The sequence below is a fragment of the Apium graveolens genome, chromosome 11 (assembly GCF_009905375.1).
Source record: "Apium graveolens cultivar Ventura chromosome 11, ASM990537v1, whole genome shotgun sequence".
Taxonomy (NCBI): domain Eukaryota; kingdom Viridiplantae; phylum Streptophyta; class Magnoliopsida; order Apiales; family Apiaceae; genus Apium; species Apium graveolens.
In genome coordinates this window covers 4,196,236-4,221,214 of record NC_133657.1, presented here as the reverse complement: position 1 = coordinate 4,221,214, position 24,979 = coordinate 4,196,236, and the positions used below count along the sequence as shown (strand labels likewise).

The window sequence follows — 24,979 nt, the reverse complement described above, 5'->3', positions numbered from 1 at the left end:
CCCAACTAACAGTGGAGTATTCAATCGGCCAAAATTGGCCACTTTTTTTAGAATGACTATTTTTGTTAAATTTTTTCAAAAATCGGCTATTTTTGTCATTTTTTCCAAATAAAATAACATATTTGAAGAGGGGCTCTAATATTTTGAAACAAAAAATTACCAACTAAATGGCTTCTCGTTCCCGCGCAAGGCGACGACTATTAACCTACTTCCTGTCCTGTCACTGTCTTGGCAACTTGCTTTTTTTTAACCATCCATATTTAAATCCACTTCTTCTGTGTTGTTTCTCATCATCTCTATATTAACGTAAATCATAAAAACACATACAGTGCAAGCAAGTTTAAAGCAATGGGGTCGTCTCTTCATATTATGTTTGTTCCATTTCTGTTATATTCTGCATTTCTCAGTTGCTTCAGATCTGATGCTCAACTATTGCCTGCACAAGAAGGTACACTACACTTGCTCCCCTTCTACTCACCACTCATGATCCTTATAATCATGGTTATCATAAGTTCCTGTGTACTGAAAGGTGGTCAGTGTTCTAAAACTTGGCCGATAACCGGAATGATCCAAGCTGAATTTTCATCATTATTTGGATAGTAATTCGGTTTTGAACATAATTCGGGTCAATTCTGGTTAAATTTTTAAAAATTCAAAAAAAATTAAAAAAGTAAAAAAACTAAATTAACGTAATGAAATAAATATTTAAGAATTTTCTAAAATTCACTTAATTATCTCATTATATAGCCTATACATGTCGATTTTCATAACCCCAAGTATGAAATTCATCTTATTCGAATAAGAATCAATTATTGATTTTTTTTGTTATTTAAAAGAATATGCATTCATAAGAAAACCAAGTATGTATTATTTTAGTTGATTTTTAATTTATTACAAGATACATTTATATACTTGTAATATAATATATTAAAATTATTTTTAATATGTCCCATTTTTCATCCAGATACTGAATCTGATTCTTACACAATTAATCCGAGTACTGGCACTCCGAATTTCGATTTTTGGAACACCTGATGGATAATTAGATGGGATTATCATACCAAGATAAAAATATATATAGTACTCTTTATTATAATTGAAATTTTCTTTTAATCATATTCTAGTATCAAACTTGTTTTTTTTATTTCAACCCAATTTTGGGTTCAATTGATCCCAACTACATTATTAAACAGTATTTATCCACTTAATTTCACTTCTTTGATTTACACTAATTTTGATTGGATCTATAGCTACATACTAGCAACATTCATAATATATATATATATATATATATATATATATATATATTTGTTTGAACTCAATCTTGATTTAATTATTCGCAAAATACATGATTACATAAAATTTATAAACTTAGCTTCTTTCCGTTATAAATACTTTCTTTAATTTTGTCCCAATATTTGATTCTTTGCAATTATATGATCAAACAAGATTTATAAATTAGTTTTACTTATATAGTTTCACAATAATATCGGGTTCAATTTCATGTAACTATATTCTTGAGCAAAATTAAATGTATAATAATAAATAATATGCAACTAAAATAGAGAAATATATATTCACTTGTAATTTTCTAAATATTTATGCTAGGAAATAGTATTACTAATAAATTTACGTTTTAATCATACATACTTTGCACAGGTTATTACCTTATTAGTAGTTTGTATTACTAAATTTAAAACATATAGGTATTGTAGTTCACATTTATTTGAATATATGTGATCAATATTGTTAGAACCTTCCTGTTATACCTTCATGTTTTAGGAATTTAGCTTGATTTTTTTTTACCAATGAGGAAAAAACCCTTTTTTACTATGCAGGGATTTCGATTTCGAGTTTTTCAAGTCCTTTTGTTTAATTTAATTATATATTCGTCTATTATGTTTACTAGTATTTTCCGAGTTTGAGTCCTCCCACCTAAATTTGTTTGATATAATTATATGTCTCTAACAACTTAAGATGTTCTATTATCTGGTTGCTTAACATTTAAAACTTTTCATGGGCGCCAGTGCAAGCTCTTCAAAAGATATCCTCCAAGCTAAATAACAAACATTGGAAGACCCTGAATCAAACTTCATGCAGCAGACCTGGAGATTTCAATGTCACATTTCGCGACGATATCTTTAGCAATGTCAGATGCGACTGCTCGTTCAACAATAACTCTGTGTGCCATGTTACTCACATGTATGATCCTATTCTAGCATTTTTAAAATTCAGTGTCTATATGTTAAAGAGAAAAAAAATTTAGTAAAATTTGTTTTACAAAGGAAACAAGTAGAAATCATAATCTTGAAGTGGACTTTATACATAAATTGATCATGTTATGCTAAAAAATATATTATCTATCTAAGGTGAAGGTCTTTTTTCTAACTACTTAAAGTTAGAGGGATGGTTTAACGTAGTAACAGAGCTCGGTTTAGCTATTTGTCTATCTGTTTGGTCTGTATGATTATGGCTGTTCATTCTTGAAAGGTACGAGATTGCCTGAGAGTTGCGGCAGATTAGTTCTTTCTGTTTTCACACTTATATTCAGTTTGCTCCTTTTTTGAATAACAGGGTGTAATTTTTATGTAAATATGTTGTTGACAAAGAAAGTGTTAGAATATAAGATCCATTTGGGGCTTTCTTCAAACACCTTAAGGTTTTAACGGAAATAGTTACTTAACATGATACTAAAACTCGGATTGGCGGGCATTTCAAGTTCGACACCCTGTGATCTCCAATATTCTCACAATTTATTTGAGACATGAGGCAAATTATTGCCCCTAAGATGGGTGTCCATGATCCATCCCTCGATAAAAAAATGGGGGTTTGAGTGAGGGGAGTGTTAGAATATAATATAAGATTCAATTGGGGACTTTCTCTAACACCTTGAGGTTTTAGGAGAGCCGGAAAGCCAGTGTATTACGAAGTTTTGTTGAATGTTTAGTTTGCATTATGAACACTTTATTGCCATAGATGCCGGTTTCTGAATTGAAAGCTTGTTTCAGGTATCTTATTATATGCTAACAGTCTAATATGCAAGCAGTATGCCAGTTAAACATATAAAATGTGATTTACGTTAAATTTAAGGTTGTCAGCAATATTATCGTCAATGTAACAATACACTGTAGAAATTAGTATAGGCGCAATTGCTTACACATTCAGGCATTGCTAAAAGTTTTAGTATTTTCATTCTTGAGTTTACTGTATACGTTTTTGCAGCGAGATGAATGGCTTAAATCTAACAGGAGAATTACCTGCCGAATTCGCAAACCTGACTCATCTGATCATGATGTAAGTACCTTTCTTTTGGATTGTGTATTCAGAATTGTTATGCTCACCTGCTGTCTGAATGATTGTATCCTCTCTTTAGTATTTGGTGTGATTCTGTTTTGTAATATTTCATGACAAGTACATACGACTATATTTGTGAGTATACTAAAGTATTTATTCAACAACTTTGATTAACATGTCATGTATAAAAAGAATCAGGTTCCTCACTGCTGCTTTAAAGAACGCTTCACTTTCACATTTGTGCGTGTGTGTGTGTTTTGTGTGCCTCAAATTTCGTCAAGAATCAGATATGAATCATATCATATGATGGTATATTGACTTGCTATGCTTCTTTCTTTAGAAGCAGAAATATAATCATCCCTCTAATATTAAGGTAAGAGCAAAGAATGATATAGTACTAACAGAAACTTCTCGATCTGCTATACAGAGATCTGTCCCATAATTATATCAACGGAAGTATTCCCAGAGCTTTTGGTCAGCTGCACCTCACAAATCTGTATGGTGTTTTTTAAACTTAATTATTTCTTGTTTTCTGTGGCCATAGTATTATGTTAAACATTATCTTATATTCAATTGCATGTATTGATAGAGCACTTAGTACATTAGCACTCTTCTTCCTGCAGATACCTTCTTGGAAATCGTATCTCTGGTTTGATTCCTCCAGAAATAGCCAACATTAATTCACTTGAGGAATTGTGAGTATAAAATATGACCACTTCTTAGTGAACCAATTTCTTGACTTATATCTAAGCTCATATTTTTAGGGTGTTGGAAAATAATCAACTTGAAGGGCCTCTTCCTGAAAAACTTGGGAATTTGAGTTTCTTAAAGAGACTGTAAGACTTCTAATCTTTATATATATATATATATCTAAATTTTATCAGCGTTTTCATATCGCATTATAATCTTGTGCACTACTCAACTGACTGGCAAAGCGCTTATTATATTTATGCTGCTTTTAAGCACCTGTTTCTAGCAAGTGTCGGGATTTATTCGTGAATTGTGGTATTAATGTGAGATTGGCTACAAATTTCCAGTTTAATGTACTAGCATAGATCATGATGAGATAGATTTTACAAACTCTTCGATATATTGGTGAAAAAATGGGGATGTGTGCGTTTTTTATCTGATTATGTGGCTAGAATCTTCCGATTCCATTAGGAGCTAAAGTTTTAAGTTTCAACATTTCAAATTTCAGCATTGCAATTTGTTATATTTATCTGTTTTCTTTTCCTTCTGCTGGAGCTAAATTTTTGCAAACAATTTGCACAGCTTACTTTCAGCAAATAATTTTAGTGGAAGGATACCAGAGACATATGGCAATTTGAAGAATCTACAAGATTTGTAAGTAATACTATTTAGGAAACAAAAAAAGATTTGTAAATAATACTCAGCCTTTACTACATATCTAACTTAGCAAAGTCGGTGAAAAATATTTACTGCTTGCAGTAGGATAGATGGGAGTGAATTATCTGGGAAGATTCCTGATTTTATTGGAAACTGGACAAACCTCAAGAGATTGTGAGTACTGTTTTTTGGTTATACTTCAGTTTGTTTCTACATTGAAAAATATTCGGTTGAAATTATAAAGAACCTTACTTCCATGTACCTCTCGCTTGACTTTGGAAAGCTTAATGTAGGGACTTGCAAGGCACAGGATTGAGCGGTCCCATTCCCTTGACCATCTCTCGTATGAAAAAATTAAAAAAAATGTGAGTACAGATCAAGTATCTTGTCCTGCTAGTACTTTTATAATCTTCATTGTTATAACCAATTTTAGTTTGGACTTGCTGAAAATAGTTGATTACTTCAGTGCTTCCTGTTTGCAGGAGGATATCTGATTTGAGTGGAACCGCTTTATCTGTCCTTGATTTAAAAGATATGGAAAGCATAAAAACTTTGTGAGTTATCATGAATGTCATATCGCCATGCCAATGTGTCCCATTTTAACAGATGGCTCTAAAAAGTTTTTCTTTTGATGGTGCAGGATATTGAGAAATTGCTTGATCAGTAGTGCTATTCCAACAAACGTAGGAGTTAAACTAAAAACTATGTAAGTTGATCTTATTTATTCTTCATAAGTTTGATATTATTTTTGTAAAAATAGTTCTCCAGAGTCCAGAATATGTGTGCTTAAGAAATTACAATGCACTATCTATGTTTTCCGAAATGAATTATGAGATAGAATGGTAAGTATCACTGTATCAGTATTAAGAAGACAAAGTGACAGGGATCCAAAATTGTTCCCCGATTCCAAGTGTCACATTTTGATTTGCGATGTTCATCTGGGTGCTCTTCATTTTTAAGATGTGCATCAAATTAAATCTTCATTTTTAAAATATGCATCCAATTAAATCTTGCCAATTAAGCATATGGAAATCTTTTTGGGAACTCTATCATTTTTAAATTATTTTGATTGTTGAATCCATGCATAACGATAGTTATATACTTATATGGGGTAGTATGTGTATACTTCCGAATTGATTGCCGAAGTTCAACAAATTCTATCAAATTGAGGTTGTAAATAGATGTCAATAAAATTCACTTAGATGCATTTGTAGGGAATTTAAATGGCCACGGAATGTTAGAACATTCTTCTATGAGAGAATTAGGAATTTCATATTTCAGTCTAAACTGGTTTATTGCTGAATTTGATGTTAAAGGTCGTATTGACGCCTGTTCCTGGGAATTTTTCTAAAGTCTCATGTTTTAATTACAAATCCTATAATGAAATCTGGAAACAGCCAGAAAAATATTCATCAACCAGAGGATTCATATAAACTTGGTCATATAGTATTAGCATTACATGTCTGTATACTGTAAATAATGTTTTTATACTTCTGAGTTTAAAAAACCTTTTTATTTGCAGAGATCTGAGCTTCAACAAGTTGACTGGACAAATCCCAGATTCACTGGAACCCTTGAACTTGAAGATTTTGTATGTGACTAATATTCGAAATAATACTAATACTAATACTAATAATCCTAATGTGGTCAACATAAAAAATTATTGCAGTTTTTACCTTTTTATACCTACTGGTTTGTTTCTCTTCAGATTAATTTTCTTACTACAAGAAGTGTGACACTGAATTGTATGTGAATGCAGGTATTTGAATAACAATTTGTTAACTGGGAAAGTACCAAGTTGGATGTCTACCAGCAGAAATAATTTGTTAGTTCTTTACCTAGCCTTGGATATATTTATCATTATAAATATTTTCTATAAATAAATAAGAACACATGCATTTCCGAATCTCTATTTTCCCGAATAACTTTTTTTACAAATGTCAAAATCGGATCTGCTGCAGTGATTTATCTTATAACAATTTTACACAGACACCTGCTAATTATAGCTGTCAGCCATCTCATTTGTAAGATTCTTCCCACTTTGTATCCTCTATTAATTCGAATATCCTTGTTGCTAAAAATGCTTACTGTATCTGTTACAGAAACTTAGTTTCTAGCCGTTCATCCTCAACAAACAATTCGTAAGTTCCTTTGGACATAGCATCTACCTTTTTTATATAGGCGTTGCATGAAATAATTTGTAGTTTGTAATATAGAGTTGCCTGGTGCTTAAAGAAAGGTCTCCCTTGCTCCCAAAAATCTCAATGTAAGTGCTAACCAATATGACTCTTCAGCTATAATGCGAAATACTTCTATATTCTGATATAAACAGCTTCTGTCAAATTGGCAGTTTACTCTCTGTTTATTAATTGCGGAGGAAGGAAAACAGAATGGGAGGGAAACGAGTACGAAGATGACTCAGTTCGAGAAGGGCCATCGTACTTTTTTTCTAGTTCAGAGAAATGGGCATATGGCTCGACAGGAGTGTTTTTGAAGAAGGAAAAAGTTAATTATGTTGCAATAAACGATAACATGAATGGAGAAGAAATTTATAAAACAGCCCGCGTTTCCCATTCTTCACTTAAGTATTACGGTCTTTGCTTGCGGAATGGTAATTATAAAGTTCGCCTCCACTTTGCTGAAATACAATATACTAATGACAACACATATAGCAGCATTGGTAGGCGCATTTTCGATGTCTCTATCCAAGTAAGGAGGTTGTTTATTTGCTTCCAACTCATATATTTGACTAATGCCATGTAATATTTCAAACTGGCTGAACTTGGCTGGGAACTTGGTCATAATTTTCTCCCTCAGAAATAGCTAGGGTTGTTATAGCTACTTTTACAAGCTTGATTTTCTTCTTTGTTAAAGGGGAAAGTTGTACGGAAGAACTTCAACATTGCTGAAGCTGCCAAAGGATTTGGACTGCCAACCACCTTGGAATCCAATGTTACTGTCGATGATGGTACTTTGGTGATCCACCTTTATTGGGCAGGTAAGGGGACTAACGCAATTCCAGAAAGAGGTGTATTTGGACCACTGATATCGGCAATTACTGTGACACCAAGTTAGTAATTTTTAAAATTTGCGCTCTCAATTTATATTCATACCACATTTTCTGAGTTATCATATTCTTCTTGTAGACTTTTATGTTGACACCGGCGGTTTATCTATTAGAATCATAGCCGGCATTGTGTTTGGTTCAGTTTCGGGTGTCACCTTGATTTTATTAGTACTTTGGAGAAAAGGTTTTTTAGGAGGAAAATACATTGAAGATAAAGGTGAGAGATCCATTGCATAATTTAATACCAGCACTTTTAAGATGCATTGATTGTTGAGTTGGTTCATGCTACCTGAATCACGTTCACCATGAAAAGGGTCAGATATGGATTTCCTTACATGAGGGCAAGTCCAATGCTAAAGCTAAAATAGTTATAGCCATTGCTATGTTTTGGAATTAAAAAGTTACTTTTGGTGCTAAAATACAAGTTGTGCTTCCATGTTAATGCTAAGATGGGTATAGCTATTGTTACATTCAAGTTAAAGTTCATCCACCAAAGTCATTCCCCTCCTTTTTTTCTATTAGAACCAATAATCCATATATAGCTCTGCTTTGGAGTGAACGTTTGTAGATTTAGTTTTATATGTTGGTGATTTAACTAAATATAGCTATGCATTGACTTTCCCCTAGGTTTATAGAGTTAAAAAAAGTAGGGGAATGCCAAAGAAACTAAAAAACTTTGAACGGAAATATGCAGAAATCGGAAATGTAATACTTATCGGAAATTCTATCTTACAAATTTCATTCCCAGTGTGATGCAGGTAGCACATATTCGTACCCAAGCCTCAAATATTTTACATTTAATATGAACTTGTAGCACCTGCACCAGAACAAATAAAAGTAACTACTATCAAATACCGAGAAATCAAATGTATTAGTCAGATCACCTAATATCGTGTTGTCAGTAATGGAAGTGTATGAATATGCCTGCTACAGGCAGAACATATCTGTTGAGAAAATGACTTCAGTCAGCATTGTGTAAATTTCCAATGCTTTGGATTAGTGAGGACACAAATAACATGTGCGACTAGGTTGAATAACCCATATATTGTTGTATTAGTTAAAGGAGCATTAGGAATGCAAGAAAAATCATAGAGTAATGGGTATTTCACGAATTTTCTGATTTCAATCCTTGTTGCAGAACTCCGAGGAGCTATAGAACTACAAACTGGTTATTTTAGCTTAAGACATATTAAAGCTGCCACCAACAACTTCGATCCTGCAAATAAGATTGGTGAAGGTGGATTTGGTCCAGTTTACATGGTATCCTGCTCCCTAAAACTAAAGCTTTTAGCGTATTGCTTAAATATCCGATCCATATGTCCACATGCAAACAGGAATACATTAAATTTACTTTCATAAAGGGAAATTAAGAATTTAGGCCTTTTTAATTTAAATTTTGCCGTCTTAGAAGCAAATTTGCTTTTCATGTTTATTACGCTTCTTGTAGGGCGTCCTATCAGACGGTGCAGTAATAGCTGTTAAGCAGCTGTCCTCCAAATCAAAACAGGGAAACCGTGAATTTATTAATGAGATAGGAATGGTATCTGCTTTGCAGCACCCGAATCTTGTGAAGCTTTTTGGCTGTTGTATTGAAGGAAACCAGTTGTTGCTAATATATGAGTACCTGGAAAACAATAGTCTTGCTAGGGCACTTTTTGGTATATAATTCCTTACATGGTTTACATTGGTTTCCTCATCAGGATGGACTTGTATTTGTCATCTGTTCTTTAAATTGTTTCCTGACATTATTAGGTCACGAGGAACAGAAGCTAAACCTCGATTGGCCAACTAGAAAGAAGATTTTCTTGCAAATAGCAAGAGGCTTAGCGTATCTTCACGAGGAATCAAGGTTGAAAATTGTACACAGGGACATCAAGGCTACTAATGTGTTGCTTGATAAAGATCTAAATGCAAAGATATCAGACTTCGGTTTAGCTAAGCTTGATGAAGAAGAAAACACTCACATCAGTACACGAATTGCTGGAACAGTGTGAGCATTTTTTTTCATACTAACTAGTACTTCATGCCGTATCTCTTGAGTAGTAGAAACAACCAGTGTCATGTCATGAACACGTAAAATTCAAATATATTAAGAAAAAAGTCAGTCGCACAACTTTCTCATGTACAGTTAAAAAGCCTGTATGATATGTAATTGCGTGTTTTTCTGTTTCAATGGCACTATGGCAGAATTCACTCATATTTTGTTTTTTTTTGGTTTTTATCAAGATAACCACTGTTTAAGCTTAATAATCAGAAGGAACAGTTATAAATTGATGTCTAATTATGCATGTTTATTTTAATTTATAATTGTTGAGTTGCCATACAGATTTGTCACAACACTCGCTACTATAATGATTACTCTTTTTTTCTCAGCGGATATATGGCTCCAGAATATGCAATGTGGGGTTACCTGACTGACAAAGCAGATGTCTACAGCTTTGGGATTGTTGCGCTGGAGATTGTTAGTGGAAAAAGCAACACTAGTTACAGACCAAAACAGGAGTTCGTTTATTTTCTTGACTGGGTAAGCATCATGCTTTAGTGGGTGCTAATTAATATTGATTTTCGTACTGTATCATGAGAGATTGTTCTAAATTATGGAGACCGTTCCCACTTCCCAGAGTGCGGAAAATATGTGCAAGTTCATTACTGTATTCAAACCGAGCTACATCAAAACTTCTGATTGATGTTGTTTAATGTCTATGTTTAAGCATCCAAACGGCATAATGCACAGTTTAAAAAAATATACTTTTAGTGTATGTATATAGAGGATAGTAACTGAATTAGGTTGCTGATGTGATGAAATAATTTAAGCTTAATTTATGGGCTTAATGACCTCTTAAGCCTTAAGGTTTGCACCAACCTACCAATTAGCCCCTGTGGTTCAAAACCGTTCCTTTTTGCCTCCAAAGTACTGAAAACGTATCTTTTTTAAAAAATGGTGTTAATTGGTCGGTCCACGGGTAGAATGATACGTTTTCAGTAATTCAAGGGCAAAAAGGTACAATTTCGAACTACAGGGGCTCATGGGTATATTGGTCTAAACCTTATGGCTTAAAATGTCAACAAGCCTAATTTATGACACTAATAAGAACTGAACTTCGTCATGTAGGTTAATCAAGTTTCATTGTATTAAATAGAATTCTCATCCTGTCAACAGAGAAGCCACAAGTGATGAAGCAGCTATTTACTTGAGACGACAAATATACATCGAACTAAGTGTTGTTAGCATTTATAAGCTTAGACTGATATTAATATATATTGTTTTTTCTTTACAGGCATATGAACTTCAAGAGCATGGAAATTTGTTAGATATTGTTGACCCAATTCTTGGCTCAAATTACTCCAAGGAAGAGGCAATAAGACTGTTAGACATAGCGCTGTTATGCACGAATCAATCTGCCACCCTTAGGCCATCGATGTCTACTACCGTGAGCATGATTGAAGGAAAAACCAAAGTTCAAGCACCAGTAGTCAGTCGAACCAGAACAGAAGATGAAATGAGGTTTAAAGCCTTTGAAAAGCTTGCATATGACAGCCAAACAGAGTCTGATACATTCTCTCAGGGTGGTCGGGAAATGATATCAACGAATGGTACATGGGTTGATTCTTCAACAACATTCGAGAGTGAAGGTAGTTCTACAAGCAAGCTTCTTCCGGATCTTTATGATGTGAATATTGATTGATTTGTCAGTATTGTCTGCAACAATTTATCAAGTTTACCCACTCCGACAGTCAAGGCAATGAAGTGATCAGCAATAACAAATTGGGTGGTGATACTTGCAAACACTAATTGTTAATTGTACACCCTCTTGTTCTTTTTCATCATAATTTGACATTTTATATCATTTTAATCAAAAATTGATCAATTTGACCCCTGAATTGTATTGTTTTCTTGTTTGGTTTGGATCCGAATGAACATATTATCATTCAGATTACTTTTTGTCTATTTGGTTTAATTAAACCAAAGAATCAACTTGCAATCCTAGATAATTCTATACAAGTGAAATGTATTTAATTTAATTTATACATATTTGTAATAAGTGTGAAACAAATTAACCATATGTTGCTGATTTTTGATAAGCATAATATATATCCGATTCTTGAGTACACGAGTAGCTTACACCTGGGTGTTCTTGCAGTTGTGCCAGGAATTATCAATACGACTCTGAGCCTTTGAAGGTAAGGTTGACAACAATGATCCTCTCGTAAAAATGACAAGGCGTCTCTACATCGAATCAGAAACTTATGTACTGCAAATCTGCAAGTGAGTTCAAAGCAAATGCATGGTAGTATGGTACATATGAATGTAGTATTGTATAGTTAAATTTCAGAAACAGTAATTTACACAATTTTTAGGACCCCTTCTGGCCATTAAAACCTTAACATAAGTGTGGCAATAAGTTTGTTGGTAAAGTAACTTGTTAATTCTAATTTCAGAAGTCAACTTTAAAAAGTCAACACTCAAGACAAAAGCTCATATACACAGATGAGACCCTTTATTCTGAGTAGTTGGATTTCTGGGATAGGTAGTATGGCTCAATCATGCATTTATGAGTTGGGGGCTTGGGGCCTTCATCCAGCTACATGTTTTTTACTCTTTGACCAGGTCAGTTGATCCTCCAGAATAGTAGTACTAGAGATACCAAAGAGTGTAAATGAGTCGAACCGAGCACTCTCAACTCAAGTTCGATCTTTACTAAAATAGTTTGGCTCTGAACTCGACTAAATCATGATTCTCAATTCAAAATTCGACTTGATAAAATTTTGATATGTTTGCATTCAGCACAAAATTTTGCTCCAATTCTATGAATATTGACGAAAACTTAAATGTGATAAGTAGTAATCGATTAAATAAATTAAAGAATAATTCCTACGAAAATTACTGCGAGAAGAGTTTTCATTAATTAAAGGTTTTTCCTTCCCGTCTCTGTATAAATCAACAACCATTCATTTTCTTTCTGTTCCCTGTCTAAATTTATATATCCCTGATTACTCTACACTTATATCCTCTTCATCTATGTTGTTGTTCATCTCTATATTAACTTAAACACAAAAATGTATAGACAGAGTGTATACAAGCTCGAATCAACGGGGTCTCTAAGCAATATATTTGTTCTACTTGTGTTCTATTTCATGTTTCTCAGTTGCTTCAGATCTGATGCTCAACTATTGCCTGCACAAGAAGGTACACCTACTTCCCGTTTAGTCGTCAACACATAATTATAGTTATCATACATTGAAAGGTACTAAAGTGTACGATAGATCACAAGTTCGATTCCTCTTTAACTTTGTATTGTTCTTGGCTCATTTTGTTTCGAAATTCACAGTTATGGTAGTGGGCACTGAGCAGTATGTTGAATATAATGATAGTACGATGCATGCTGTTTTTATTTTATGTAATACTAATGTTTAACTATAATTTTCTGAACTTTTTATGAGTGACAGTTCAAACTCTTCAACTAATATCCTCAAAGCTAAATAACAAATATTGGAGGGCTCTCAATCAAAGTTCATGCCGCAGACCTGAAGATTTCAATGTGTCTTTTCTTGAGAAAATCTATAGCAACGTCAGTTGCGACTGCTCGTTCAATAGTAACTCTGTGTGCCATGTTACATACATGTATGATCCTATTCTATTCTACTCAACATTTTCAGTATTATATATGTTAAAACATTAGAAAGGAGATAGTAATTCAAAATTCCCCGCCATTTATATATATTCTGAAAAATTACCTTGCACCAACAGACGCCACATTGTGCTCTATGAGTAATTCTACTCATAGAACACATGATATTGGGGCTTAGTTGTGCTTACACTATGTCTAGAGTACTAGTTGTTTGTTTTAATTTGGAACACTATCTATTAAATGGAAATAATTTATATGTTTACTAATATACAAACTGAGCTGTGTTCCTGCTTCATATAATGTAGAATGTTGGTCATTTTGTTTGGCTCACTTAGAAATTAGAATAAAGAAAGTTTTCCCCATGTTTTTGTGAAAGTGAACTGAAGCTTCATATTTCTACCCTTGTTAGAATGATTACATCTACTTTTTAGACTAATATTTTAGAATTTAGAATATAAGATCCGGATGGCCCTTGAGGTTTTATATGAGCAAGTTACTTAACACGGCATGGCTCATAGGGCCTTAGGTTCGACTCGCTTAATTTATTATGGACAGAGACAAATTATTGCCCCAACGATGGGTGTCCGTAATCCACTTCTCGACCTAAATGGGCTTTCGATTGAGGAGTGTTATAATATCATATAAGATTCTGAACCTTCCTCTAACACCTTAGGTTTTAGATAAGCCGGTACTTAACATAATATTCAGTTTGCTCCTTTCTTTTTGATAAACGGGGTGTATTTAATTGTAAAATATGTTCTCAACAAGGGTAGCTTGTTTATCACAAATTACTTGCTTCCTTGTAGCAAGTTGAAAACGTTGTTGAATGTTTACTTTGCATTATGAACAAAGTGTTGCCATAGATGCCAATTTCTGGAGTGAGAGCTTGTTTCAGATTTCTTATTATGCAAAATGCCATATGGACATATAAAATGTAATTTAAGTTAATTTTGAGATTCTCAGCAAAATATTATTCAATGACGCGACATAAAAATAATTTAAGTAAATTAGCTATTACTTGCACTGTTGCACATTTAGGGTTTGCCAGAAATTATAGTGTTTCTTCAGCCTTAACCTAATTGTATAAATATTTGCAGCGAGTTGAAGGGTTTAAATCTAACCGGAGAGTTACCTACTGAATTTGCAAACCTGACTCATCTACTCATGATGTAAGTATCATTTTCTTTTGGATTGTGTACCTAAGTTGTATGCCAATATGCGATATATGTCATATGCGCTATCATTCCTCTCTTAAGTTTTTAGTATGACCTTGCTTGGGCAATTCCAGAACAGACATTTACGATTTTAATCATGACTATGCTGAAGTGTTCATTTACCAACTCTGATTTAACAAGTGTTAAGGAACCAGTTACTCTAAAACCTCAAGGTGTTAGAGAATGGCCCTTTCCAGGATCTTATATTATTCTAACACCCCCCTCACTCGAAAGCCCATTTATGGGTCGAAGAGTGGATCACGGGCGCCCATCTTTGGGGCATAACTTTGCCTTTCGTGTCCCTCATAAATTGTGAGAAATATTGGGGGTGGCAGGGATCGAACCTGAGTCCTCTGCCAGCCCGAGCTCTGATACCATGTTAAGGAACCAGTTACTCTAAAACCTCAAGGTGTTAGAGAATGGCCCTTTCCAGGATCTTATATTATTCTAACAGTGTTGTATAAAAGGAATTAGGTTGGTTCTAATCCCTACTGCGTGAAAGAATGGTTCAGTGTCATAGACTCGCGCAAATTATCTCTCTTGTTTGTCTCAGATTTTGTCATAATTCAGATACGATGGTATGCTGACTTGCTAGGAATGTTCAGTTAAAATGATCATTCCTTTAACTTTAAGGTAATAGTATTAAACTAACAGGATCTTTTCTGTTTATTTTAATTACAGAGATCTCTCCCGTAACTATATCAGCGGAAGCATTCCTAGAGCTTTTGGTCAGCTGCACATCACAAATCTGTATGATTTTTTTAAGAGTTATTTACATCCTGAAGGCTTCTTTGTGTTGCATGAATTGAGAAAGCACCAAGTACATTAGCACTCTTCTTTCCGCAGGTCCCTCGGGGGAAATCGTATCCAGGGTTTGATTCCCTCAGAAATAGGCGACATTGATACACTTGAAGAATTGTGAGTATCAAATATGATATGGACTTCTTAGTAAACTAGTTTCTTGACTAAATCTGAGGTAAATTTTTCAGGGTGTTGGAAAATAATCAACTTGAAGGGCCTCTTCCTAGTAACCTTGGGAAGTTGAGTCGCTTGAAGAGACTGTAAGACTTTTATTGATTATGTATTTATCCGTCATTTTCATCTGTTTTCATATCGTAATCTATTCTTGTGCACTGCTCCCTTAATTTTTAGACAATACCTATGGTTGCCTTCCTCGACAGCGGCGCCAGTTTGTCGATATGTATTTTAGATCAATATCATTATCAGTTTCAAATCTTTTATTTCTTACGATCTATAAGTGTGGAGAAAGAATTTGATGGTGTGTGTGATTATTAACTAGTTAATCTTATAAACAAATAAAAACTATATAATAAATATGAGAGAAAATAATTCAAGAATTAAGTTTATTAAGTTGTATATCATGAATGCCTATTTGGTGTTTCTTGTTTTTCTAAAAATAATCCTTCTAATATTTGTAAAATCCTCTCCCAAGGTAGAATATAGTGTCTAGAACTTTCACTTGAACGCCATTCTCATGGTAATACAAAGTGTAACTATAATCTTACTGAGAACCAAGAATTATCATTTTCACAATTCACATATCAATATCCTGATCTAATATTTAAATTATGTCTATTATATCATGTATTAGAATTATAAATTCTCTCCAGATTCGTTATAATTCCTAGAGATGCAATCAAAAGTTCGTGACTCCATTAATTGTGTTAAACTCTAAATGACATATTCACAATCACAAAAAAGTTACCAATGCGACTAAACAATTACAATAAGCCAACATTCGAATGTTGTCCAACTCTTAGATAATGAGATTTTCATTAAATCAAACACATATTAATAACACAAACCATGAGCATAAAAATTAAAGCACACATAATACAATTTTAAAAGTTTCTTTGAAATCCAAATGAATCCCTTCACTCCTTCCAATCACCCTCTCAACGTGCTCCACTCTATGTTCTCCCAAAAAGTACGACTATCTATATATTTTATATTATGCTATTGTGGTATTCTATAAAATATATAAACATTTAATATAACAAAGGTTTTAATAATTTTCAAGAAATACAAGTAATTTCCCGAAATATATTGGATTATAAATATAAAATCGTAGTATGTCTTTCAGGTCTGATCTGGGTTATTCCAGTTAGAATCTTGATATTGGACCAGTTTTGGATTGTAGACAATTCATTAATCTTGGCATGGGTTGTAAAATCTCCTAATGATATCTGAACTCTAGTTAGGGCCAAGATATTGGAGTGCAGTTAACTAAGTTTGGATTTCCTTTTCATTTTAGTCCAAATATGCCCAAATTCCTTCCAACTTCGGAATTTTTTTACTTCATGTCATAAAAGGTTAATAAGAGTAAAGTTCTATGGAGTCCACCTTTTAATTGGAGTCCTCGGAGTCCATTTATATTCTGCAAATAAAATATCTTCTAAAACGTGTTATCTTACAAAACTTGTTTTATAAATATCATTACTTCAATAAAATCATGCAAATCTCATATATTTACAAATACAATATGTATGTTCTGCAACATGAACATTAATGTTCTGCAAACTAAGCATGTTTTGTATAATAATATATTTTGCAATGTTCTACTTGTAAAATCTATGCAATTTGCAAGATTTTCAATAATATTGTGATATTTGTTGAGTATCTTTCGAAAAATAATACGTTATGCAACAATTTAAGCTATATTTTACTTGCAGAATATATATGGACTCCAAGGACTCCAATGAAATAGGGGACTCCATAGAACCTAACCCAATAATTAGATACGAAATATTATAAATATGAGATAAGATCTCTTAATATATATAAATATATACTTTATCATCCGCCACACATGTTTCTTCTAGCAAGTTTCGGTGTTTATTCATGAATTCTGGTATTAATATAATATTGACAAAAAAAATTCAATTCTATGTTTTTGCATAGATCATGATGAGATAGATTTTTACAAACTCTTTTATGGATTGGTTAAGAAATGGGAATGTGCATGTTTTTGTTTGAAATTCTTATCATTGCAATATTGTTCTAAATGTATCTGTTTTCTTTTCATTCCATTGGAGCCTAATTTTTGCAAACAATTTGCACAGCTTACTATCGTCAAATAATTTTAGTGGAACGATACCAGAATCATATGGCAATTTGAAGAATCTAACAGATTTGTAAGTAATACTCAGTTTGTACAATACATTAAACTTAGCAGACTGTGAAAGATATCTACTGCCTGCAGTAGGATAGATGGGAGTGCATTAGTTGGGAAGATACCAGATTTCATCGGAAACTGGACAAATATCACGAAAATGTGAGTGCTGGTTGTTTTTTATCCTCCAGTTTTTTTTTCTACTTGGATATTTGGGTAAAATTATAAAAAACCATACTTTCATGTACCGATCACTTGACTTTTGTAAGTTTGTTGTAGGGACTTGCAAGGCACAGGAATGAGTGGTCCGATTCCTTCGACCATCTCCCGTATGAAATACCTAGAAGAACTGTGAGAACAGATAGAGTACTTAGCGATGTTTAATTACTTTATTACAGTTATAATAAATTTTAAGCTGGACTTTAGAGAATAGTCGATTACTTCTATGCTTTCTGTTGGCAGGAGGATATCTGATTTGAGTGGAACTGATTCAAATATCCCTGACTTGAAAGATATTACAACCCTAAAAGCTTTGTGAGTTAACCATGAATAAATTTCATGTTGCCATGAAAATGTGTTCCCTTAATATATCATTTTAACGAGTTTCTTTCTACGGTGCAGGGTGTTGAGAAATTGCTTGATTAGTGGTGCCATTCCGAAATACATAGGAGCATCGAGTGAAATAAAAATCTTGTAAGCTGATCTCATTATATCTGAATGAGTTTAATTGTTTTGTGTTTTTATATCCGGTGATGATTTCCATGTATGTAGTTCTCCAGGGTCCAGAGTGTGTTATTGAGAAATTACAATGCACTATCTACACTTGTGAACTGATTTTTTAGTTACAAGGATAAGTATCACTATTTAGAATTCTTTGAAATTCATCTATTCGGAGCTTAGACAAAGATGAAGCATTAAGTAGATACTTATGGGAGTACTTTCAGGAGTTGAGAATTCCTTTTAGTTTGAGGAGTTTGTTTAATTGATGCTATATTCTTACAAACGGCACTTGGTCCAAGCAATGAGATGTTAGCTCTCAAGTACTGTGTCTCTTTCGAGGCGATAGGTGACAAGGATGTCAATTTAGGGTTACACGTCGTGTTCGTGTAGGGTTGTTCTTGAGTTTTAAATTAGAGGTCAACTCTAACCCGACCCGATAAATGAGTACGAGATCTAAAATTAAATTATGATAACAGGATGAAGGTTACATCACATCAAATAGAAAATTAGTATTCCCATAAAAATATTGTATATATGATTGGATCTTATTAAATTGGCATTACAGGCTAATATCCTGTAAACAATTCCATATTTGTTTGAGTTTAACAACCTTTTTGTTTGCAGAGATCTGAGTTTCAACAACTTGACTGGCCGAATTCCAGATTCACTGAAACCCGTGAAGTATTTGTATGTGGCCAATATTCACATTTGTACTTTTTATTTAGCAAAAAGACATGCACTTGTTAATTTTTTACATACATGCTAGTTTTTGTGTTTTCAGTTAAATTGCTTGCTACTCAGAAGTGTGACACTGAACTTTATGTGAATGTAGGTATCTTAATAATAATTCGTTGAATGGGGAGGTACCAAACTGGATATTTAGCAGCAGTAAAAATATGTTAGTTCTTCGTCTATCTTTGGATATATTTATGAGTACATATTTATCTGCAAATAAATTAGAAACACATGTGCTATGTTTCATTTACAAATGTCAAAATTTGTATCTGCTGCAGTGATGCATCTTATAACAATTTTACACAGACACCTGTCACGCCTCAATATAGCTGTCTGTCGTCTCGTGTGTAAGATTCTTCCCACTTTGTATCCTCTATTAATTCCAATATCCATGTTGCTAAGATTTCTGATTTTTATGTGTTACAGGAATTTAGTTTCCAGCTATTCATCTTCCGCAAACAATTCGTGAGTTCTAATGGACATGGCATCTACTACTTTTTTTTAGCACATTACATGAACTAATTCATAGCTTGTTTTGTAGACTTGGTTGGTGCTTAAAGAAAGACCTCCCTTGCTCCGTAAAACCTCAATGTAAGTGCATAACCAATCTGACTCTTCACCTTTGACGTCAAAGCTGGAAGCACTTTATAAATCAGAGAAACCTCTATATTCTGATATAAGAAAAGTTTATTTCAAATCGGCAGATTATTCACTGTTTATAAATTGCGGAGGAGAAAAAACAGAATGGCAGAAAAACGAGTATGAAGGTGACTCAGTTGGAGGAGGTCCATCGTCCTTTTCTTCTAATTCAGATCATTCAGAGAAATGGGCTTATGGCAGTGCAGGATTGTATCGCAAAGAGGATTCTAATTATGTTGCAAAGAACATTAACGTGACTGGAGGAAAAATTTATGAAACAGCCCGCCTTGCCCCTACTTCACTTAAGTATTATGGTCTTTGTTTGCGAAAAGGTAGTTATAAAGTTCGCCTCCACTTTGCTGAAATACAATATTCTGATGACAGCACATTTGGCAGCATCGGTAGGCGCATTTTTGATGTTTCTATCCAAGTAAGCAGATTATATATATTATGGGATGCAATTATTGATATTTAATTAATACATATATGAGAATCAAAACGGCTGGGAACTGGGTCATAAACTCTCTACCTCATAATTAAGGTTGTTATAGCTACTTTTCCGAGCTTAGTTTCCTTCTTTAATGAAGGGGAAAGTTATACAGAAGAACTTCAACATAGCTGAAGCTGCCAAAGGATTTGGATTGCCAACCACCTTAGAATCCAGTGTTACTGTCGAAGATGGTACTTTGGAGATCCATCTGTACTGGGCAGGTAAGGGGACTAATGCAATTCCTGACAGGGGTGTATATGGACCACTTATATCGGCAATCACTGTGACACCAAGTTAGTACTTCTTATATTTGTGTGCTCAATTTATGTTCATACCACACCTCCTGAGTTGTTATCATTTATTCTTGTAGACTTTAAGGTTGACACCGGTGGTTTATCTACTGGAACCATAGCCGGCATTGTGATTGGTTCAATTTCGGGTGTCACCTTGATTTTGTTAATACTTTGGAGAAAAGGTTTCCTAGGAGGAAAAGACATTGAAGATAAAGGTAAGAGATTTTTTACATAAGTCAATACAAGCACTCTTAAGGGTAATTGGTTGTTAATTTGTTCTATGCTATATAATGTATCTTCACCCTGAATAGGGTCAGATATGGATCCTTTTACATAATACATGATTTGCACTAAAGTATATAAATATAATTAGGTGCCACTATATTTTTGAAAGTTTGCCTTAACGGTAAAATGTGCGGAAATCGGAAATATAACACTAATCAGCATCTCAACCTTACAAATGTCATTGGCAGTGTAATGCAGGTAGCACGGATCTGTACCCGCTGCTTCAAATGTTTTACACTAAAAATGAACTTTTAGCACCTGCAGAAGAACTAAAAAAAGTAGCTACAACTAAATACAGTAAAAGCAAATTTAGGCATAAGATCCCCTAATATTGTATTGCCAGTAAGTATATTAGGCATAAGATCCCCTAATTTGTTAGGCAGAACCGATCTGTTGAGAAATTAACATCACTTCAGAATGGTGTACATTTCCAGTGCTCTGGAATATAGAGCGAGGACATAAATAAATGATGATCAAGGAATGAATATGTTAATTGGAATTTGGATATGTGTACTTGTTGTGATGTTCAATTGGAGAGGACGCAAACATGGGTTATGCAGCTTACTTGGACAACAAGGAATAAAGGAGCGATACATGAAGTTGGACAAGTAGCTGATTATTATATAATTATTAATTCAAATTTTGCTTGCAAATTTTTACCTTGCACTTGAAAGGGTTTTTCTTGTTCTAAGCACTTAGGATTTTATTTTCCTATTTGGATTTGGTTTTTGTCTTTTTTCTATTCGGATTTGGTTTTTAAATTTGTTTCCTGGAAGGATTCAGATATTGGCTAATTCAAGCTGATATTGAATTTCTCTCGGAATCCTATTGGGTTTGGGTTATTGTCTAAGCCTATAAATACCCTTCTAATGGAATCTTTTAAGAGAGACAATGGATGATATAAAACTTGTGTTTTGAGATAAACTATGAGTAGTTTTTCTTTTCTCTAAACTTCAATTACTGGATTGTTTTGAAGGTGAGATTCAAATTGCTTAGATCAAATTAATAATTATATAATAATCAGCTACTTGTCCAACTTCATGCCTCGCTCCTTTATTACTTGTTGTCCAAGTAAGCTGCATAACCCATGTTTGCGTCCTCTCCAATTGAACATCACAACAAGCACACATAGCCAAATCCCAATTAACAAGGTTAAATAGCGCAGATATTATTATATTATTTAAAGGAGCACTTGGAATACAAGAGAAATCATTGAGGAATAGGTATTTCACACATTTCTGACATCAATCCTTGTTTCAGAACTCCGAGGAGCTATAGAACTACAAACTGGCTATTTTAGCTTAAGGCATATCAAAGCTGCCACCAACAACTTCGATCCTGCAAATAAGATTGGTGAAGGTGGATTTGGTCCAGTTTACAGGGTAACTAACTCCTCAAAACTAAAATTTTAAAACATTGCTTAAATATCCAGTCCAATGTCCACAGGAATACAGTTGCAATTCTAATTTTATTTAAGCAGTGTGTTGCTAGCAGATTAATTTTGTTCGTTTGCAGTTCTCACATATTCTCATTGAGGTCTCTGCAACATAATCTTGCATAAAGGGAAATAAAAATTTAGAAATTCGGGCTTTTCAAATAGTTTTGTTATACCAAAAGTAAATTTACTTTTATATTGGTCTTCTTGTAGGGCGTCCTATCAGACAATGCAGTAATAGCTGTTAAGCAGCTATCCTCCAAATCAAAACAGGGAAACCGTGAATTTATCAATGAGATAGGCATGATATCTGCTTTGCAACACCCAAATCTTGTGAAGCTTTTTGGCTGTTGTATCGAAGGAAACCAGTTGTTGCTAGTATATGAGTACATGGAAAACAATAGTCTTGCTAGAGCACTTTTTGGTATATACATCTTCGATGGGTTACATTGTTTTATCTTCATCATGACGGACGTGTGATTTTTATCTGTTCTCTGAATTGGCTCTTCAATTTTTTAGGTCACGAGGAACAGCAGCTAAACCTGGATTGGCCGACCAGAAAGAAGATTTTCTTGCATATAGCAAGAGGCTTAGCTTATCTTCATGAGGAATCAAGGTTGAAAATTGTACACAGGGACATTAAAGCTACTAATGTGTTGCTTGATAAAAATCTTAATGCAAAAATATCAGACTTCGGCTTAGCTAAGCTTGATGAAGAAGAAAACACTCATATCAGCACACGAATTGCTGGAACAATGTGAGCATTTTCTTTTCTTAATATTTTACTATTTCATGATGTATCACTCGAGTATTAATAGAAACAACCTATTATGCCATGTCAAGAACTAGTGAATTTTAATGTATCTTCATGGTAATATAACTGATCATCAAATGTGATACTAAAGTTTGAATATATGTAATTGAGATAACTATGTCACAGAACTTTATCAGATAACTAAAGAGAGAGGTATTTTTGACTTATCTCACACGTATAAAGTATATAATATGATATCTTTATCTTTGTGATATGATGAATGCACAAGCTGACCACTATTTAAGCCTTAAGTTTTATCTTAATAAGCAGGAGCAACACATAAATGTCTAATTTATTCATTTTTATCTTCATATATGATTATTGAGTTAAGTTGCCTTGAAGATAATGCTAATGTTCCAACACTTGCCGCTATGGTGATTTCTGATATTTTATTCTCAGCGGATATATGGCTCCAGAATATGCAATGAGGGGTTACCTGACGGACAAAGCAGATGTGTACAGCTTTGGGATTGTTGCGCTGGAGATTGTTAGTGGCAAAAGCAACACTAATTACAGACCAAAACAGGAGTTCGTTTATCTGCTTGATTGGGTAAGCATCATGCTTTAATGGATGCTAATTAATATTGATTTCTTACTCTGTTATCAGATATTAATTTAAATAGTTGAAACTGTTCCCAGAGTGTGTGTAAAATATGTGCAAGATATTCACTAGAGCTAGTGAGCTACATCACACTTTCTGGTTGATGTTGTTTACTGTCCATGCTGTCAAACAACATAATCCTCAGATTAAAAACACTACTTTCATTGTTTATATGTAGAGGATCGTAACTGGAGTAGGTCATTGACATGATGGAGTAATTTGAGCTTTATTCATAACATTATTAGAAAATGAACTTTGTCGTGTAGGCTGATAAAGTTTCACTGTTTTTAGAAGAATTTACGTCCTATCAAGTGATAAAAATTAAAATCACTTTAATTTCTTAAGACGACATATAAACATCACGATAAATGTTGTTTTGCATCTATAATCTTTAACTGGTATTAATTTTATTGTTTTTTTCTTTACAGGCATATGTACTTGAAGAGCAGGGAAATCTTTTAGATCTTGTTGACCCGGTTCTTGGCTCAAATTACTCCAAGGAAGAGGCGCTAAGGATGTTAAACATGGCACTGTTGTGCACGAATCCATCTCCTACCCTTAGGCCATTAATGTCCACCATAGTGAGCATGTTTGAAGGGAAAACGGAAGTTAAAGCTCCGATAATCAAACGAACCATGACAGGAGATGATATGAGGTTTAAAGCCTTTGAACAGCGTGCACATGACACCCCAACACAGTCTTCTACATTCTCACAGGAAAGTCGAGAAAGGAGCATGTCAATGAACGGTCCCTGGGCTGATTCTTCAATATCAATCAAGAACAAAGACACTTCAACTAGCAAGCTTCTTTCGGATCTGTATGATGTGAATATTGATTGATTTTCTGTAAGTTATCTGCAATAATATATCACGTGTACTCGCTCCCATAATAAAGCTTCTTTCTCACTAGTGTCAAGTGAATTCTGTACTCATTTATCTAGTATGGTATCTATGTAATTGTTACCTATTTGAGAATGACGATCTACTTGATGAAACAAGGTTCAATAGAATGCAGCATTTGCTATCGTCATATTTATGTTTCTTACTTTGTTCACCAGACATGTAAAGCTCCAATGTTGTTATATGTCTGTTAATTTTAGTAACTTAAAATTGCTCAATGCTAGTACATATAGCTGCAGCCTTAGCCTACAGGCATCATCAGGAAGATAATCCTAGGATTTAAGAACCATAAGATTAGACATTTCACTTGGTAGAATTGTTAAAAGAATACACTAGAATCTCGATAAACAAATATTCAAGTAACAAATAATCTTGTCAAATTA

The 24,979-nt window shown here is 33.7% G+C and overlaps 2 protein-coding genes across 2 annotated transcripts; both read left to right on the top strand.

The window, feature by feature from the left end:
- The first annotated feature begins 311 nt into the window (after positions 1-311).
- On the top strand, positions 312-11,987 carry LOC141696649 (putative LRR receptor-like serine/threonine-protein kinase At1g53440). The gene is made up of 25 exons (XM_074500767.1): positions 312-448; positions 2,028-2,202; positions 3,223-3,294; positions 3,722-3,790; positions 3,918-3,989; positions 4,059-4,130; positions 4,567-4,638; positions 4,744-4,815; positions 4,935-5,006; positions 5,124-5,195; positions 5,282-5,347; positions 6,164-6,232; positions 6,401-6,466; positions 6,603-6,665; positions 6,744-6,782; positions 6,858-6,907; positions 6,992-7,350; positions 7,516-7,711; positions 7,788-7,925; positions 8,847-8,968; positions 9,156-9,366; positions 9,461-9,698; positions 10,082-10,232; positions 10,987-11,510; positions 11,851-11,987. The coding sequence occupies exons 1-24, from the start codon at positions 349-351 to the stop codon at positions 11,392-11,394; spliced, it is 3,024 nt and encodes a 1,007-aa protein (XP_074356868.1). The 5' UTR covers positions 312-348; the 3' UTR covers positions 11,395-11,510; positions 11,851-11,987.
- Positions 11,988-12,764: 777 nt separating this feature from the next.
- On the top strand, positions 12,765-24,722 carry LOC141696647 (putative LRR receptor-like serine/threonine-protein kinase At1g53440). The gene is made up of 24 exons (XM_074500765.1): positions 12,765-12,896; positions 13,157-13,331; positions 14,436-14,507; positions 15,234-15,302; positions 15,399-15,470; positions 15,542-15,613; positions 17,636-17,707; positions 17,776-17,847; positions 17,965-18,036; positions 18,148-18,219; positions 18,307-18,378; positions 19,030-19,092; positions 19,238-19,303; positions 19,419-19,487; positions 19,567-19,605; positions 19,682-19,731; positions 19,845-20,209; positions 20,367-20,562; positions 20,640-20,777; positions 22,108-22,229; positions 22,496-22,706; positions 22,802-23,039; positions 23,496-23,646; positions 24,126-24,722. The coding sequence occupies exons 1-24, from the start codon at positions 12,767-12,769 to the stop codon at positions 24,534-24,536; spliced, it is 3,069 nt and encodes a 1,022-aa protein (XP_074356866.1). The 5' UTR covers positions 12,765-12,766; the 3' UTR covers positions 24,537-24,722.
- The last annotated feature ends 257 nt before the right edge of the window (positions 24,723-24,979 follow it).

Coding starts and splice junctions, on each gene's coding strand:
- LOC141696649 (XM_074500767.1), top strand. CDS start 349: ATGGGGTCGTCTCTTCATATTATGTTTGTTCCATTTCTGTTATATTCT. Junction 2,203..3,222: donor GTGTGCCATGTTACTCACAT/GTATGATCCTAT, acceptor ACGTTTTTGCAG/CGAGATGAATGGCTTAAATC. Junction 8,969..9,155: donor GATTTGGTCCAGTTTACATG/GTATCCTGCTCC, acceptor CGCTTCTTGTAG/GGCGTCCTATCAGACGGTGC.
- LOC141696647 (XM_074500765.1), top strand. CDS start 12,767: ATGTATAGACAGAGTGTATACAAGCTCGAATCAACGGGGTCTCTAAGC. Junction 15,303..15,398: donor CAGCTGCACATCACAAATCT/GTATGATTTTTT, acceptor TTCTTTCCGCAG/GTCCCTCGGGGGAAATCGTA. Junction 20,563..20,639: donor GGCAATCACTGTGACACCAA/GTTAGTACTTCT, acceptor TTATTCTTGTAG/ACTTTAAGGTTGACACCGGT.